This window comes from Hippocampus bargibanti, linkage group LG10 (assembly GCF_051943395.1).
Source record: "Hippocampus bargibanti isolate YZ-2025 linkage group LG10, ASM5194339v1, whole genome shotgun sequence".
NCBI lineage: Eukaryota > Metazoa > Chordata > Actinopteri > Syngnathiformes > Syngnathidae > Hippocampus > Hippocampus bargibanti.
In genome coordinates this window covers 19577897-19589916 of record NC_142743.1, presented here as the reverse complement: position 1 = coordinate 19589916, position 12020 = coordinate 19577897, and the positions used below count along the sequence as shown (strand labels likewise).

General features: G+C 41.7%; 2 protein-coding genes across 3 annotated transcripts; one reads left to right on the top strand and one right to left on the bottom strand.

Moving 5' to 3' along the window:
- The first annotated feature begins 652 nt into the window (after positions 1-652).
- grhprb (glyoxylate reductase/hydroxypyruvate reductase b) lies at positions 653-3702 on the top strand. Its single transcript, XM_089006376.1, has 9 exons — positions 653-893; positions 1215-1348; positions 1427-1499; positions 1745-1861; positions 1949-2037; positions 2117-2221; positions 2323-2458; positions 2659-2789; positions 3434-3702. The coding sequence occupies exons 1-9, from the start codon at positions 721-723 to the stop codon at positions 3553-3555; spliced, it is 1080 nt and encodes a 359-aa protein (XP_088862502.1). The 5' UTR covers positions 653-720; the 3' UTR covers positions 3556-3702.
- A 150-nt stretch (positions 3703-3852) lies between these two features.
- Positions 3853-11613, bottom strand: zbtb5 (zinc finger and BTB domain containing 5). 2 transcript variants are annotated; one of them, XM_089006374.1, is made up of 5 exons: positions 11139-11613; positions 10251-10344; positions 10128-10168; positions 8697-9491; positions 3853-7375 (listed from the first exon to the last, which is right to left on the bottom strand). In XM_089006374.1, the coding sequence occupies exons 3-5, from the start codon at positions 10152-10154 to the stop codon at positions 6263-6265; spliced, it is 1935 nt and encodes a 644-aa protein (XP_088862500.1). In that variant the 5' UTR covers positions 10155-10168; positions 10251-10344; positions 11139-11613; the 3' UTR covers positions 3853-6262. The 2 variants fall into 2 exon arrangements, with proteins under 2 accessions (XP_088862500.1, XP_088862499.1); XM_089006373.1 differs by having other exon boundaries at positions 10128-10344.
- Positions 11614-12020: the final 407 nt, after the last annotated feature.

The window sequence follows — 12020 nt, the reverse complement described above, 5'->3', positions numbered from 1 at the left end:
AATGTACCATCTTTTCTATTTTTCTTACAACAAATATAAATACAAATCATTCCAAAACGTGTTGCTGTAAAACCCACACATTGTACCACAACATATCATAGTGAGAATGGCAAAAAACTAAGCATTATTGTATTATATTGTGTTCATATAACGAAAGTGTTGACAAATGTCTTTCTTTGAAGCTCAATGCATAGTGAAACAGTATCCAAAGTTGAGTGATTGATTTCACGAAAGGCTATTAACAGCAACCACACACACGCTGAAAGCTAATTAATATTTTTGTGTGTGTGTGTGTTTGTTCCGTATGATAACGTTAGCTTGCATAACCATTATCATTGACAGACTTTTGGAAATCGGGGTCTTTCCTGTTTGAAGAAGCAAAGTGCAACAATCAAGTGAAACATTTACATTGTCCAGATTCCTGACTCTCATTAAGACTGTTGTAGTGTAGAAGCGAGTCAAATGTTGTTCTCAATAGATTCAAAATTGTTCCCCGCATGTTTGTAAAATACAATTACTCTATCATACTGTTTAATACTGAAAACATGACATATTCCCCTTCACCTTCAGACTTTAGAGACATCCTCCCTCTAATCAGATTGGCCAGTTATACAGGAGCACCTCCCACTCAACCAGAGGCCAATGTCTGCACGCAGAAGGTCCACAGCCTCAAAGTACCAACGAACTCTCGCCTCCCTTGTAGTTTACTTTCTGTTAGCGATGTGGTGCAGTCGTGTGGCACTGCGTCAGCTCCAGCGGGCTGCTGTCAAGCCGCTGATACTCACTGGGTCTCCAATAGGCTTCATACACCGGAACATGTCAACTCTACCACGGGTGTATGTCACCCGCCAGATCCCACCAGAGGGCCTGAGGATCCTTCACGAATCTGGACAGTGAGTGACCACGCGCCGTGTAAACTTATTACTGCTGTACCCATTAGAAATATTGGAGATGTCATCTTCAACTTTTCATACAACATCGCACCTGAAAAAAATCCAAACACAACGTGCTAAGTAGAGTAAATTGTAGGGGAGGGTAGACGTGGGGGTGCTGTTTGTCACCCAATAGGTGAGATAAGACATGTAGACTAAAGGGTATCTCCACACGTGAACTACAAAGACACACTCTACAAACTATTCATTGTTTTGATTTGAATTGTATTATTATTATAATTTGATTGGTTTGATTTCACTGGACACGTGTCTCTTTTGTAGAGTGAAATTTGAGTTGTGGGACTCTGATGATGTCCCAGTACCAAGGAAGGAGCTTCTTCAGAAGGTCAAAGGTGTTGATGCTCTCCTCTGTGTCTTAACTGAGAAAATTGATGCCGAACTGTTGGATGCTGCAGGTTAGGGGGCTGCCCATTCTCAACACAACTGATCACACATGCTTTCAACACACATGAATGTTCGGGTTGTTTCTGCAGGTCCCAACCTGAAGGTCCTAAGCACCATGTCTGTGGGCTTTGACCACCTCTCTCTAGAGGAGCTCAAGAAAAGGTGATTCTGATGTCACACAATTCTTAAAGTCAGCATTTAGAAAACTGGACGATTGAATCACTATGCTACCCACTGGCAGTATTCATGAAGGAAGCTGATGATAGTAGTCGTAGAAGTAGTAGTAGATAGTAATAGTTATAATAAACAACATTTTAAAAAGTACAATGATGATAATAATAATAATGATGGTGATGGTTATTATTATTGTTTCAGTGATCTTTTAATAAGGATGTGTGTCCATGCAGAGGAATCCGTGTGGGTTACACACCAGACGTTCTGACAGATGCCGTTGCTGAACTGACTGTAGCTTTGCTGTTAGCAACTTCCAGGAGACTCATCGAGGCAACACATGAAGCCAAGACGTAATTTGCACACATACACACAAGCTTTTCCATGACCTCGAATCCATCATGCACACATTGTAAGCTGCCTTTTAACCTTGCCTTCAGTGGAGGATGGGGAACATGGAGAACCCTGTGGCTGTGTGGACACGAGTTGGCCAACAGCACTGTGGGTATTTTAGGCCTGGGGAGGATTGGTGAGAACTCCAGAAAACAAACATGTAAAGCCATCTCAAATATGATGGATTGTCTGACTCTGTATGCTTGGCTCTAAAGGTGTGGCCATTGCCGAACGCTTGGCTCCTTTTAAAGTGAAAAAGTTCATCTACACTGACATGGGTCCCCGGCCCGATCTAGCTCGCGACATTAATGCAGAGTATGGTAAGAACCAGTCTGATGTCTTAACTTGGAATTCAGAATTCTCTTTATGGAATTGTGTCAATGTGCTTTTGTACAAATGATGACCAATACCTTTGTCGTAGTGTCTTTTGATGATCTGGCAAAGCAGTCCGATTTCCTATTAGCGTGTTGCGCTTTAACGCCTGAAACACATGAAATCTGCAACAAGAACCTTTTCTCCAAGATGAAAACAAATTCTATTTTCATCAACACAAGCAGGTAAGACAGAAAAAAAACGTTCACCTGAAATACTGGAAGAACACTAATACTAATCGAGGCGGCTTTATTTATACATGACATATTTCATAGACAAGGCTACTCAATGTACTTCACATAAGCAAAAACACAACACCTGAAAGCATTTCCAAACACAACAGATAAAGACATTTCAGTTGTTGTTGTTGCTGTTGTTGTTGAAGGGGCGGCGTGGTGAATCAAAACGACCTATATGAGGCATTGGCCACGAATCAGATTGCTGGCGCTGGACTAGACGTGACCGTCCCTGAGCCCCTACCAACTGACCATCCACTGTTCACCCTCAAAAATTGTGGTAAGTTTATGATTGTTCATAGGAAGTATGATTCTTTTTTTTGTGGATGACATTCCCAGAGATTTTCTATTTAGCACATGGGAAAAAATTGTCCATAGACATAAGTCAAAATATGTGTACAGAAAAACTTGAGCCTTATGGGCTATTCTTTCCAACATCAGTAAAATCTGACCTGACACGATGGACTAAAATTCCCAGACACACACTAAAACAGGGGTGTCAAAGTCATTTTTTTGCCGCGGGCCACATTGTAGTTAAGGTTTCCTCTCGAGGGCCGTTATGAATTTGGGGAACCCATTAGAATGTTTAAGTCCCTTCAAATATTACATATAGAGCACACAGCAAATTAATGAATAACTCTTTTTTCAAATCTGAAGTCAAGAATAATGACTTTTATTGTGGTTGACATCCAAAAATATGAAATTTTGGCTCAGATTTTAGCAATCATCATGGAATTTAACAAGTTTGATATGCTTTCGCGGGCCGAAAAAAAAATGATGTGGCGGGCCAGATTTGGCCCGCGGGCCTTGACTTTTGACACCTGTGCACTAAAATAATACCCAGATGCCTCTATATTTTTTTGTCTACATATTCAATTCCAAGCCTACCTGCAATGATGTTCCTAATGTCTGTTCCTTCGACAGTGATTTTGCCACACATCGCCAGTGCCTCCTACAGCACCCGTAACGCTATGTCCAGCCTGGCGGCAAACAACCTTCTGCTTGGCCTGCGGGGTGAACCAATGATCAAAGAGCTAAAATTGTGAACTTCTGCCCTGGAGAACTGTACCCCCCCAAAATTATAATAATAATACAGAAGCTTATAATGTGAGCATTTTAAATAAAAGTTCATGAAAAAAAAATCACAACACAATTTCATTGTTTTAGTTTTTTGTTTATTCATGTGCATGGATGTTTTTTTTAAATATTCAGTGTGCATGTGCAACCGAATTTGACAATCATTTAAAATAAAAGTTGTACATGAAAAAAAATCACAATCAACACAATTTCACTCTTTTAGTTTTTTGTTTATTCATGTACATGGATGTTTTTTTTAATATTCAGTGTGCATGTGCAACCGAATTTGACAATCAACAAGACCCCCTAGTCGTCTATACTGCATGTTCATGCTATGTTAACATCAAAGTGAACACAAACAATACTGTGAATTTGGACTCAATCAAAAAAAAACTTTTCCAGCAGAGAGGTGGAAAGGCAGAAACCAGAATCATCATTTTAGGGTTTTTTGTATGTCTTGAGAGTAAGTATATATATAGTTAAATAGTACAAAAATATGATAACTCTGGCATTCAAGTAAGTACCTGTATATGCATCACAGGGACCAGAGCTGGTTCAGAAAGCAAAGACCCTGCCGCAGAGCTTTGACTCAACCAGCAGATACATTTTGTTGTTAACATGGCATTTTCATAGTTTTGACAAATAAGATTTTTGAATGCATTTGAGAATATTTCCAAATTCTCATAGGAACACATGGATTGTACTGGCTCCTCAGTACAAATAAGGTGCACAATAGTAATGATTGTGATTCTCACAGAGCATTAAGTGATAAAAAAAAGTACACATTCTTCATTTTTTTTCTTCAGTTCACTTATGTAACACTGAATATGATTTCTACTCAACAAGTCTGCTCCGATTTACAACTTGGTATAGACCCTCGCAGAGTTTAATAAGGTTCTGTGATTTTAATGATGGACAAGAAACACGCATTTAACAATTAGTCGGAGTCAACAGATCACACGTAGATATGTTAACACTAATAACTGGTTGAAATACATGTACTGTAAAATCCCTGGAAAAGTCAACAATTCTCCTTTTTTTTCAATAAAAGCTCACAAAAGTGGGCTGATGAATGCAACAAAACGTCCGGGTAAAGTCTACCCGGACGTTTTGCGCCAGCGCGAATGGCTGCCGCTGCTCACCCGCACAAAAAAAAAAAAAAATCCTGTGACTGGAAAGTGTCCTTGAGAGTTTTGGATTGGATTTGCCTTTATTAGTCTCGCAGTGGAGAAATGTACATTTCACAGCAGCAAAGTGATAAAAAGAATGAAAGTAGAAAAACAAAATACATGAGCTGCTGGAAAGGCAGCCACACTCGCGGCTCCGTATTCAAGTCAAAAGAAAAAAAAAAAGGCGCTTAGAAATTAAATGTATTATTATTATTATTAAAACCACCCAGCTTAACAGCCGTAATTAAAAAGAGGCATTCACAATCACTGAATATTTACAATAAACGTAATTTGACATTGTAACACGTGCAGTATGTGAGATGCATGAGACATGTCTAAAAACACTGAAATGAAGCAAAGCGACCATTTACACATACTATTTTTAAAATGTATACATCAATCTACAAATGGTTAATTACATTTCAGAAATCTTGCTGAATGGCAGTTTTCTTTCACACAAAACAGGCCTTTCAATCTCAATCGTTAACTATTAAGGCTTAAAATTTTCGTCAAACATGATTGCAAAGTAAGGTGCGCTTGGATTTTTTAGTGAATTGTGATCATTACGAAACAAGTTTAGTAAGTGCATTTCTCTGATGGCTTATAGACCCATTTGTGGACTGAAAAGTCAAAGGTGTATATTTTGGCACTTGGAATTCAGTTGATTTTAACGGACTGTGTCTTTACCGGGCTCTATGTAAAACGTTGCTATGTAAAGACAAATACATTTTCTAATTTTGTAACTTAACTCATTCACTGCCATTCTCCTATGTATTCGGGAATTGAAAATATGACGTAGAGCGCCATTCCCGAATTTGTTCGCGTTTTGTTTTTTTCAGGCTTGAGTGCCGATAAAGCGCTGGCCATGGCCTCTGGCAATGTTTTCTTTTCTACAAGGGGGCAGCATTTCCTTTTTTTTCCTATTTTAGCGCTTTGTTCCAACTTCAGCTGTTGCTGGATTGGATTTGACTTTATTAGTCTTGCAGTGGATAAATTTACATTTCGCAGCAGCAAAGTTATGAAAGGAAGATGAAAGGAAAGAAAGTAGAAAAACAACATACACAAAAACAACAGTGACAGCGCAATATAAACCAATATGGATTGCATTGTATTTTGGACAGCCATCCTCATTTCAAGCTCATAACTCCATACCCATATAATTTAGGAATAAAGCATTTTTTTCTGATGAAAGAAGAGTCTAAGATTTCTCACGCTGTATTGAATATTTATGTAGTCCTAAAACTCAATATTCTGTGGGTCCTGGAATTCAAGTGACAATGACAAAAACCCTGGCACTGGAGAGGACACATTTTTGCACATCTGGCAGTGAATGAGTTAATAGGCCAATAATCATGACATTTTATCAATCCTGGTTTGACATTATCAGGCCGTTCTTTAACTTTATTCACGGCAACTGTCCACAATGTGATGGACGCCATAACAACTATAGTTGTCACGCCGTGATCAAGACTGACTTCAAGCATCCTCCTTGGGATCGACAAGACCTCTAGAGTAAAGCATTAGACATATTGGTGTTCTGCCAGCGAAGACAGGTGGTCTTTGAATGCTTGTAGAGGTGTGACGATTGGCTGAAACGTTTGCCGCACTTGAGGCACGCGTAAGGTTTCTCTCCCGTGTGCACTCGGATGTGTTTCTTGCAATCGGTCAGCGTCAGGAAGGTTTTACAGCAAATCTTGCACGCGTATTTGCGAGCGCCCTCCACCACCAACACGTTGTGCTCCGACAAAGCCTTCTTGCACTTGGACAGCACGTCTGCTGAGGCGCGTGTCAGTTGAGGCGGGAGGGAGTTGGGCCTGCCGTTAGCCACGTCGTACCGAGAAGTTTCATTAAGAAGCATGGGGCTGGCCAGGCTGGACGAGGAAGAGGCGGGATCCTGGAGCGGGCCGCCTTGTCCCCTCCCCGTGACGTTTGTCATCTTTGGGGCGATGCGCCTGTATCCGGGATAACCCAGAACGGTGGGGGTGGTTTCACTAGCACCTTGTGGGTGTCGCCCGAGGGAGTGTAGCCCCAGGCTGGAGCGTTGAAAGTCCAAACCAAATGGATCATCCCCTCCATGCACATCATTCCGCCCACTTCTTCTTGGGTTTCCATAACCATCATGAAGGGGGCGAAGGAAGAGGGAATCGGTCTGTAAGTTGTTTCCAAAACGGGTACAACCTTCACTGCTCGACTGTAGCAAGGAGGTCGTGGCAGGAGCGGATGATCCAGAAGCTTCCTGCCTCAACAGGTAGCTATGAGGAACAGCCTCACCAGAGGTGGTGTTGGGAATGTCATCCTCTCCACTGATCAAACTAGCGCAGCCACTCCCATAATTCTTTGGGCCGAGGAAACTAGAGATACTGAAATCGGGTTTGCTGTTCATTGTGTTACTACACCCAAAAGCAGCCCTGCTTCCACCAGGGCTGCTCTTGAGGAGATGTTGGGAGCCAGACTGCATCAGAGAACTGGAGCTGGGCTGTGGTTCTGAGGTGAAGCTGCGTTCACTGCTCTCGGGACTCAGCTCTACCTTCTCCTCTTCCTCCTGGCTCGCTGGCTCGGCAGGGTCACTAATTTCATCTGTGGGCTCGGGTGAGCTCAATGGTTCTTGTTTGACCAGCACCTGAGGAAGAAAAGAGGAGCAGTGGACTGTAAAGTGTCCTTGAGAGTTTTGAAAGGCGCTTAGAAATTCAGTGTACAGTGATACCTTGGCTTATGAACTTAATTGGTTCCTAGACAGTGTGTAAGGCGAAAAGTGTGTATCCCAAAAATTAATTTCCCATAGGAAACCATTAAAATGAGAATAATCCGTTCCCACAAAACATAATTTTCTACTGTCTAATTTTCTAAGCCTTAAAACTACACAAAATATGCCTTATTTTATAGAAAATAAATGTTCTATGAAACTAACTGTACCGTATAATAAAGTCGCTTTATTTACCTTTGTGATGGTCGTTGATGGCTTGATAGAATGGAGTGGCCGGTTTCATCAGCATTAAACACTTGATGAGGAACGTAGCCTTCTTCTTTCACCATCTTGAAGAATGATCCCTTGGAGGTGCTTTCTCTGCGATAATTTTACCTTTTTCCTCATCAATTGTGTTCTGTTTAGCTGGGTTGATAGTTTTTTGCATCTAGTGTACAGATGGCTTGTGCGGGTTATTTGTGGAGCCTGATTGATGGGATATTTTAACCTTCCAGTCTACACTCTCTTTTTGAACTATCAAAGTTGAATGAAACGAGTCCAAATTTCACTGTTTTCTATCCATTTTCTCACCATTTCATTTTTGTTTTTTTCACTCCCCCCTCACTGCCGCGTTCTTGCCCAATCACGTGGCTTTAACCAAAGATGCCATTTTGTTTTTGGGAGAACGGCCTCACTCTCTCTCTGTCTGTCTGTCTGTAACCCCCACGCCCTCACTGCTGTGTTCTTGACCAATCACGTGGCGGGGAATAGAGGACAAAACAGTCGGCCATCATTTTCTTGATAGGAGAACGGGCTTGTTCGCGAACGACACATCACTCATTGTGGCAACTCCGTGTGTATCCCAAAAAATAGTTCGTACACCAAGGTAAATTTTTCATAAATGTCACGTTCATAAACCCAAAAGTTCGTCAGCCAAGGGGTTCATAATACAAGGTATCACTGTATTATTATTATTCACGCAAAAACTAATCAATTATGTCCATTGCCGGACATAAAAAAAACCTTCCTATGTCTACCGTGTGCACGGTGCAACATCCTTGAAAGGTTGATAGCCCAAGGCACTGTCGTCAAGGTTTGACATCAACAGCAGCCCCAAGGCCCGCGGGCCACAATCGACCTTTGCACCTTAGGTCCAACTGGGCTAGTACAAGACTGTAAGTCACAGCAACAACCCCCCACCACACCCCTCCAAAAAAAAACACTATGCAAAAAAATAAAAATAAAAATACAATGTTACCTTCTGTTCTGGTTCTTCTGCCCCCTCCTCCTCCTCACTTCCTGATTTGATCTTTAGTTCGTTGCTTGGGTGGTCTCCGTCCTCCACGTCCTCCTCCTTGCTCACCCCACGCTGCATTATCCCCATGTTGTTTCCCTCACACCGCCCACTATCTGACTGGCTTGGCATCTGTGGATCGTCTTGAGGGGCACCGAGCATGCTTGGATCCACTTTGGTGTCATCCCCCATCTTGTGGGAATCTGGTGAAAGAAGCGCTCCTTCTTCTCTGTCTGTGCTCACGCCCTGTTCTGAAAGTAACCCTAAGTTTGGGGCAGAGGGGCGCTGCCTTTGTCTGGACCTTTCCTCCGATAGGCCTGGGGAGGCTTTGCGCTTGTGGAAGCGTCGTGCAGGGAAACAGGATCTCTGTTCCACCACTCTGCCATCCTCCATCCCCCCGAAAGCAGAACTCACTAAGCTGAGGCCGAGCTGCTGCAGCAAGAAAGAACGCTGCAACTTAGAGGCTTCGGAATTTGTGTCAAGGTTATTAGCATTGGAGTCTAAAGAGGGGTTCGCCAAGTCTGCTACTTGCTGCCTGTGCCTCTGCTGTTCCTGTTGGTGGTGAGGTGGGGGTCTATCACATGATGGTGACATTGGTAGGGTTCGTGTGGTAAGGTAGTGTTTACAGGCTTTGACCACATTGTTGAGGTGCAGATGGGAGGCGGCGAGCAGAATGTCCATCACGTTGCTCTCTCCCAACATTAGGGTGGATGTGTACATCATATCCACCAGGGAAGCAAATGCCTCCGCTGTCACCACCTGCATACATACAACATTGTTGTTTGGTTCCATGCATAGTGGAAGCTCAAATGACAAACGCCTTAAAGCCTATACTGTGTGTTATACTGTGTTACTGTTGCAGTTCCACCAAAATATGCCATAAGTTATCCAAATGCTACGATTAAGTGGCAACCGGTCCAGGGTGTACCACGCCTGCTGCGCCATGAGAGCTGTGAAGGCTCGACCACGCCTGTGACTCATGTGAGTTTAAGCGGTTCAGATAATGTATGAATGATTGAAAACATTGCCTGCCAGCTAATTAAAAAACACGTGAATAGTCCTGATTCACAATAGAGTCTCAAAGTGAGAAAAACCCAAACTTGACAATTATTAGCAGCATCAATTGATCTAAATCCTCTAGTCTAAGTGTTTATAATCACGAAATTCCAACAGAAAACAGATGCAAGTCCGTGTGTCAACATGAAAACTCCTCAATTTGAACACAGGAATGTGAGGAAGACATGCTTACCCTTTAACCATCGGGCTGCAGGGATCATTTTAGGTATTCTTTGAATCTATTTAAAAAGCCTAACCAAATCAGAGGTTGACCAGCACCACACAACGGCTTATGATGAAACATCGAGTTAGCGCTGCGTCGATCATGAGTGTTCTCACCTCGCTGTCGAGCTGGATCATATTCATGCTAGCATCACCCTCTGCAACCGTGAACAACGCTCTAAAATGGGTGCTGCAAGCAGCCAGCACAGAGCGATGGGCTTTGAAGTGTCGACTACCCACCACAATGACACAATCACACAGTTGACCGTGCAGCCTCTGATAGTTGAGCTGCTGAAAGATCTGCTCAAAGTGGCTCGGAAAGTCCATACTCCTCCTAACGGCAAGATATGAATAGGTTATTGGAATATGAATCAATACATTCGGTTTAAGACAGTGCAGTAATGTTTTACAGTCAGTCATCCATTACCCTTTTAGGGTTAAGTGAAATACTATTCGCTTGTATTCTAGCACGAAGCTGTGTACATTTGATGGGCTCATATATCATGTACATACATATAAATTTAAAGAGCTTATTTAGCTTTGTCTCATCTTATTATCACAAATTGGTCTGGTGAGTCTAACAAGTGATAATATAATACAATACAATACATATTGATTTATACATATTTACATCTTTAACAAAAAATAGAATCAAATCATTTCCTGGGCTGAATTTATTTTAGTTTGAAGGACTATGTTTACTTTTACTTGAGTCATTTTTCTAAAGCAAAATACCTCTGATATACAGATTTTGAATACCCTACCCTTTGTCATTATATTTTCTTAAAAAACGAACTGTCACGGCAGATACATTCAAATGAATGCGTTGACCATGAAGTATTCAATCAAGTCAACATTATGTAAGTGTAACGGACAAGTGTACCACTGCTTTGGTCCACATAACAGAAACTCCAGATATATTGATGTTGCCCATAAAACCTACTGATGATTAGCGATAGTCTTATTTTGTATCAATTGCAATTAAACAGCACCACTTACACGACAGCTTCGTAGCAGTGCCAATGATACAAATAGTTAATAGATCGTTATGACGCACAGATAACTGTTGACTCAACTAACTACACCGAAAACATTTGATGTTAAACCTAAGATATAACGTCACATTACCTTGAACAATCAAACAGTGGGAAAAAGCAGCAGACTTCGGGCCCTGGCGCGGCTAAAGTTAGCTGGCTATTGACCAGCTAATTGCCTGCAAGCTGGTGGGAGCAGAAGCATTCAGTCGGCCACATTAATAGGGCATTCATTTAAACCAGCGAGTTCAGTGTTTTGACGAGCGAAACGTCGTCCAATATTTCTAAAAATTCGTTTACGCCAGGATCCAGGTTCCCGGGGATTTACTTGTAACTATGGCAGCCTGCCTTGTGGGGCGAGAGAGCCAAATGGGTCTTGTTCATTCCGGCAAATCTTCGGCCGATTGTAGTTTCAACCAGAATAACTTTTCAAAATAAAAACTACTCATAAAAGAGATAGCAATGAGATGCGCACTTTGAAAGGCAAATAAATAGCCGATCTTGTTAATTGCGCTCCCCAGACAGATTTTCCCAACCAGACTCACAGGGCGGCGCTGTGCTCCATGACCTCGCTGAGGTGAGCATCCGCAGTTTTACAAATGACCAATAGGTGTCACGATTCAACCACAGCATATAAAGATGACAAACAGGCCCGAGTTTCAAAAATGTTGGACAACATTGAATAACACTGAACAATAATACATTAGTGTATTATTTGAATATAGTTAGCATCGACACAAATATAAGCCCGGCAATTTGCAGAGGGGGTGAAAATGCAAGAATATTTATTGCACAAAATAAAAGTGAGTTTGGGCTATTCAATATACAGAATTCGGAATGTAACACTGCACAAAATGCTGATAGCGTGATTAGAAACAGACAAAAAATACTAGAACACATTAAAGCGTACTTAACGAATGACACTTTTATCCTTCGATTTTTTGTGTACACGTAAACGTTTCACTTGAATAAATGT

What these genes read in the sequence shown, in the direction of transcription:
- zbtb5 (XM_089006373.1), bottom strand. Translation starts at nt 10,337, where the DNA reads ATGGACTTTCCGAGCCACTTTGAGCAGATCTTTCAGCAGCTCAACTAT. An exon ending in TGATCCAGCTCGACAGCGAG is followed by an intron (nt 9,492 to 10,127) that starts GTGAGAACACTC and finishes GTATGTATGCAG; the next exon opens with GTGGTGACAGCGGAGGCATT. An exon ending in CAGAAGAACCAGAACAGAAG is followed by an intron (nt 7,376 to 8,696) that starts GTAACATTGTAT and finishes TTTCTTCCTCAG; the next exon opens with GTGCTGGTCAAACAAGAACC.
- grhprb (XM_089006376.1), top strand. Translation starts at nt 721, where the DNA reads ATGTGGTGCAGTCGTGTGGCACTGCGTCAGCTCCAGCGGGCTGCTGTC. An exon ending in CTAGAGGAGCTCAAGAAAAG is followed by an intron (nt 1,500 to 1,744) that starts GTGATTCTGATG and finishes GTGTCCATGCAG; the next exon opens with AGGAATCCGTGTGGGTTACA. An exon ending in CGACATTAATGCAGAGTATG is followed by an intron (nt 2,222 to 2,322) that starts GTAAGAACCAGT and finishes CCTTTGTCGTAG; the next exon opens with TGTCTTTTGATGATCTGGCA.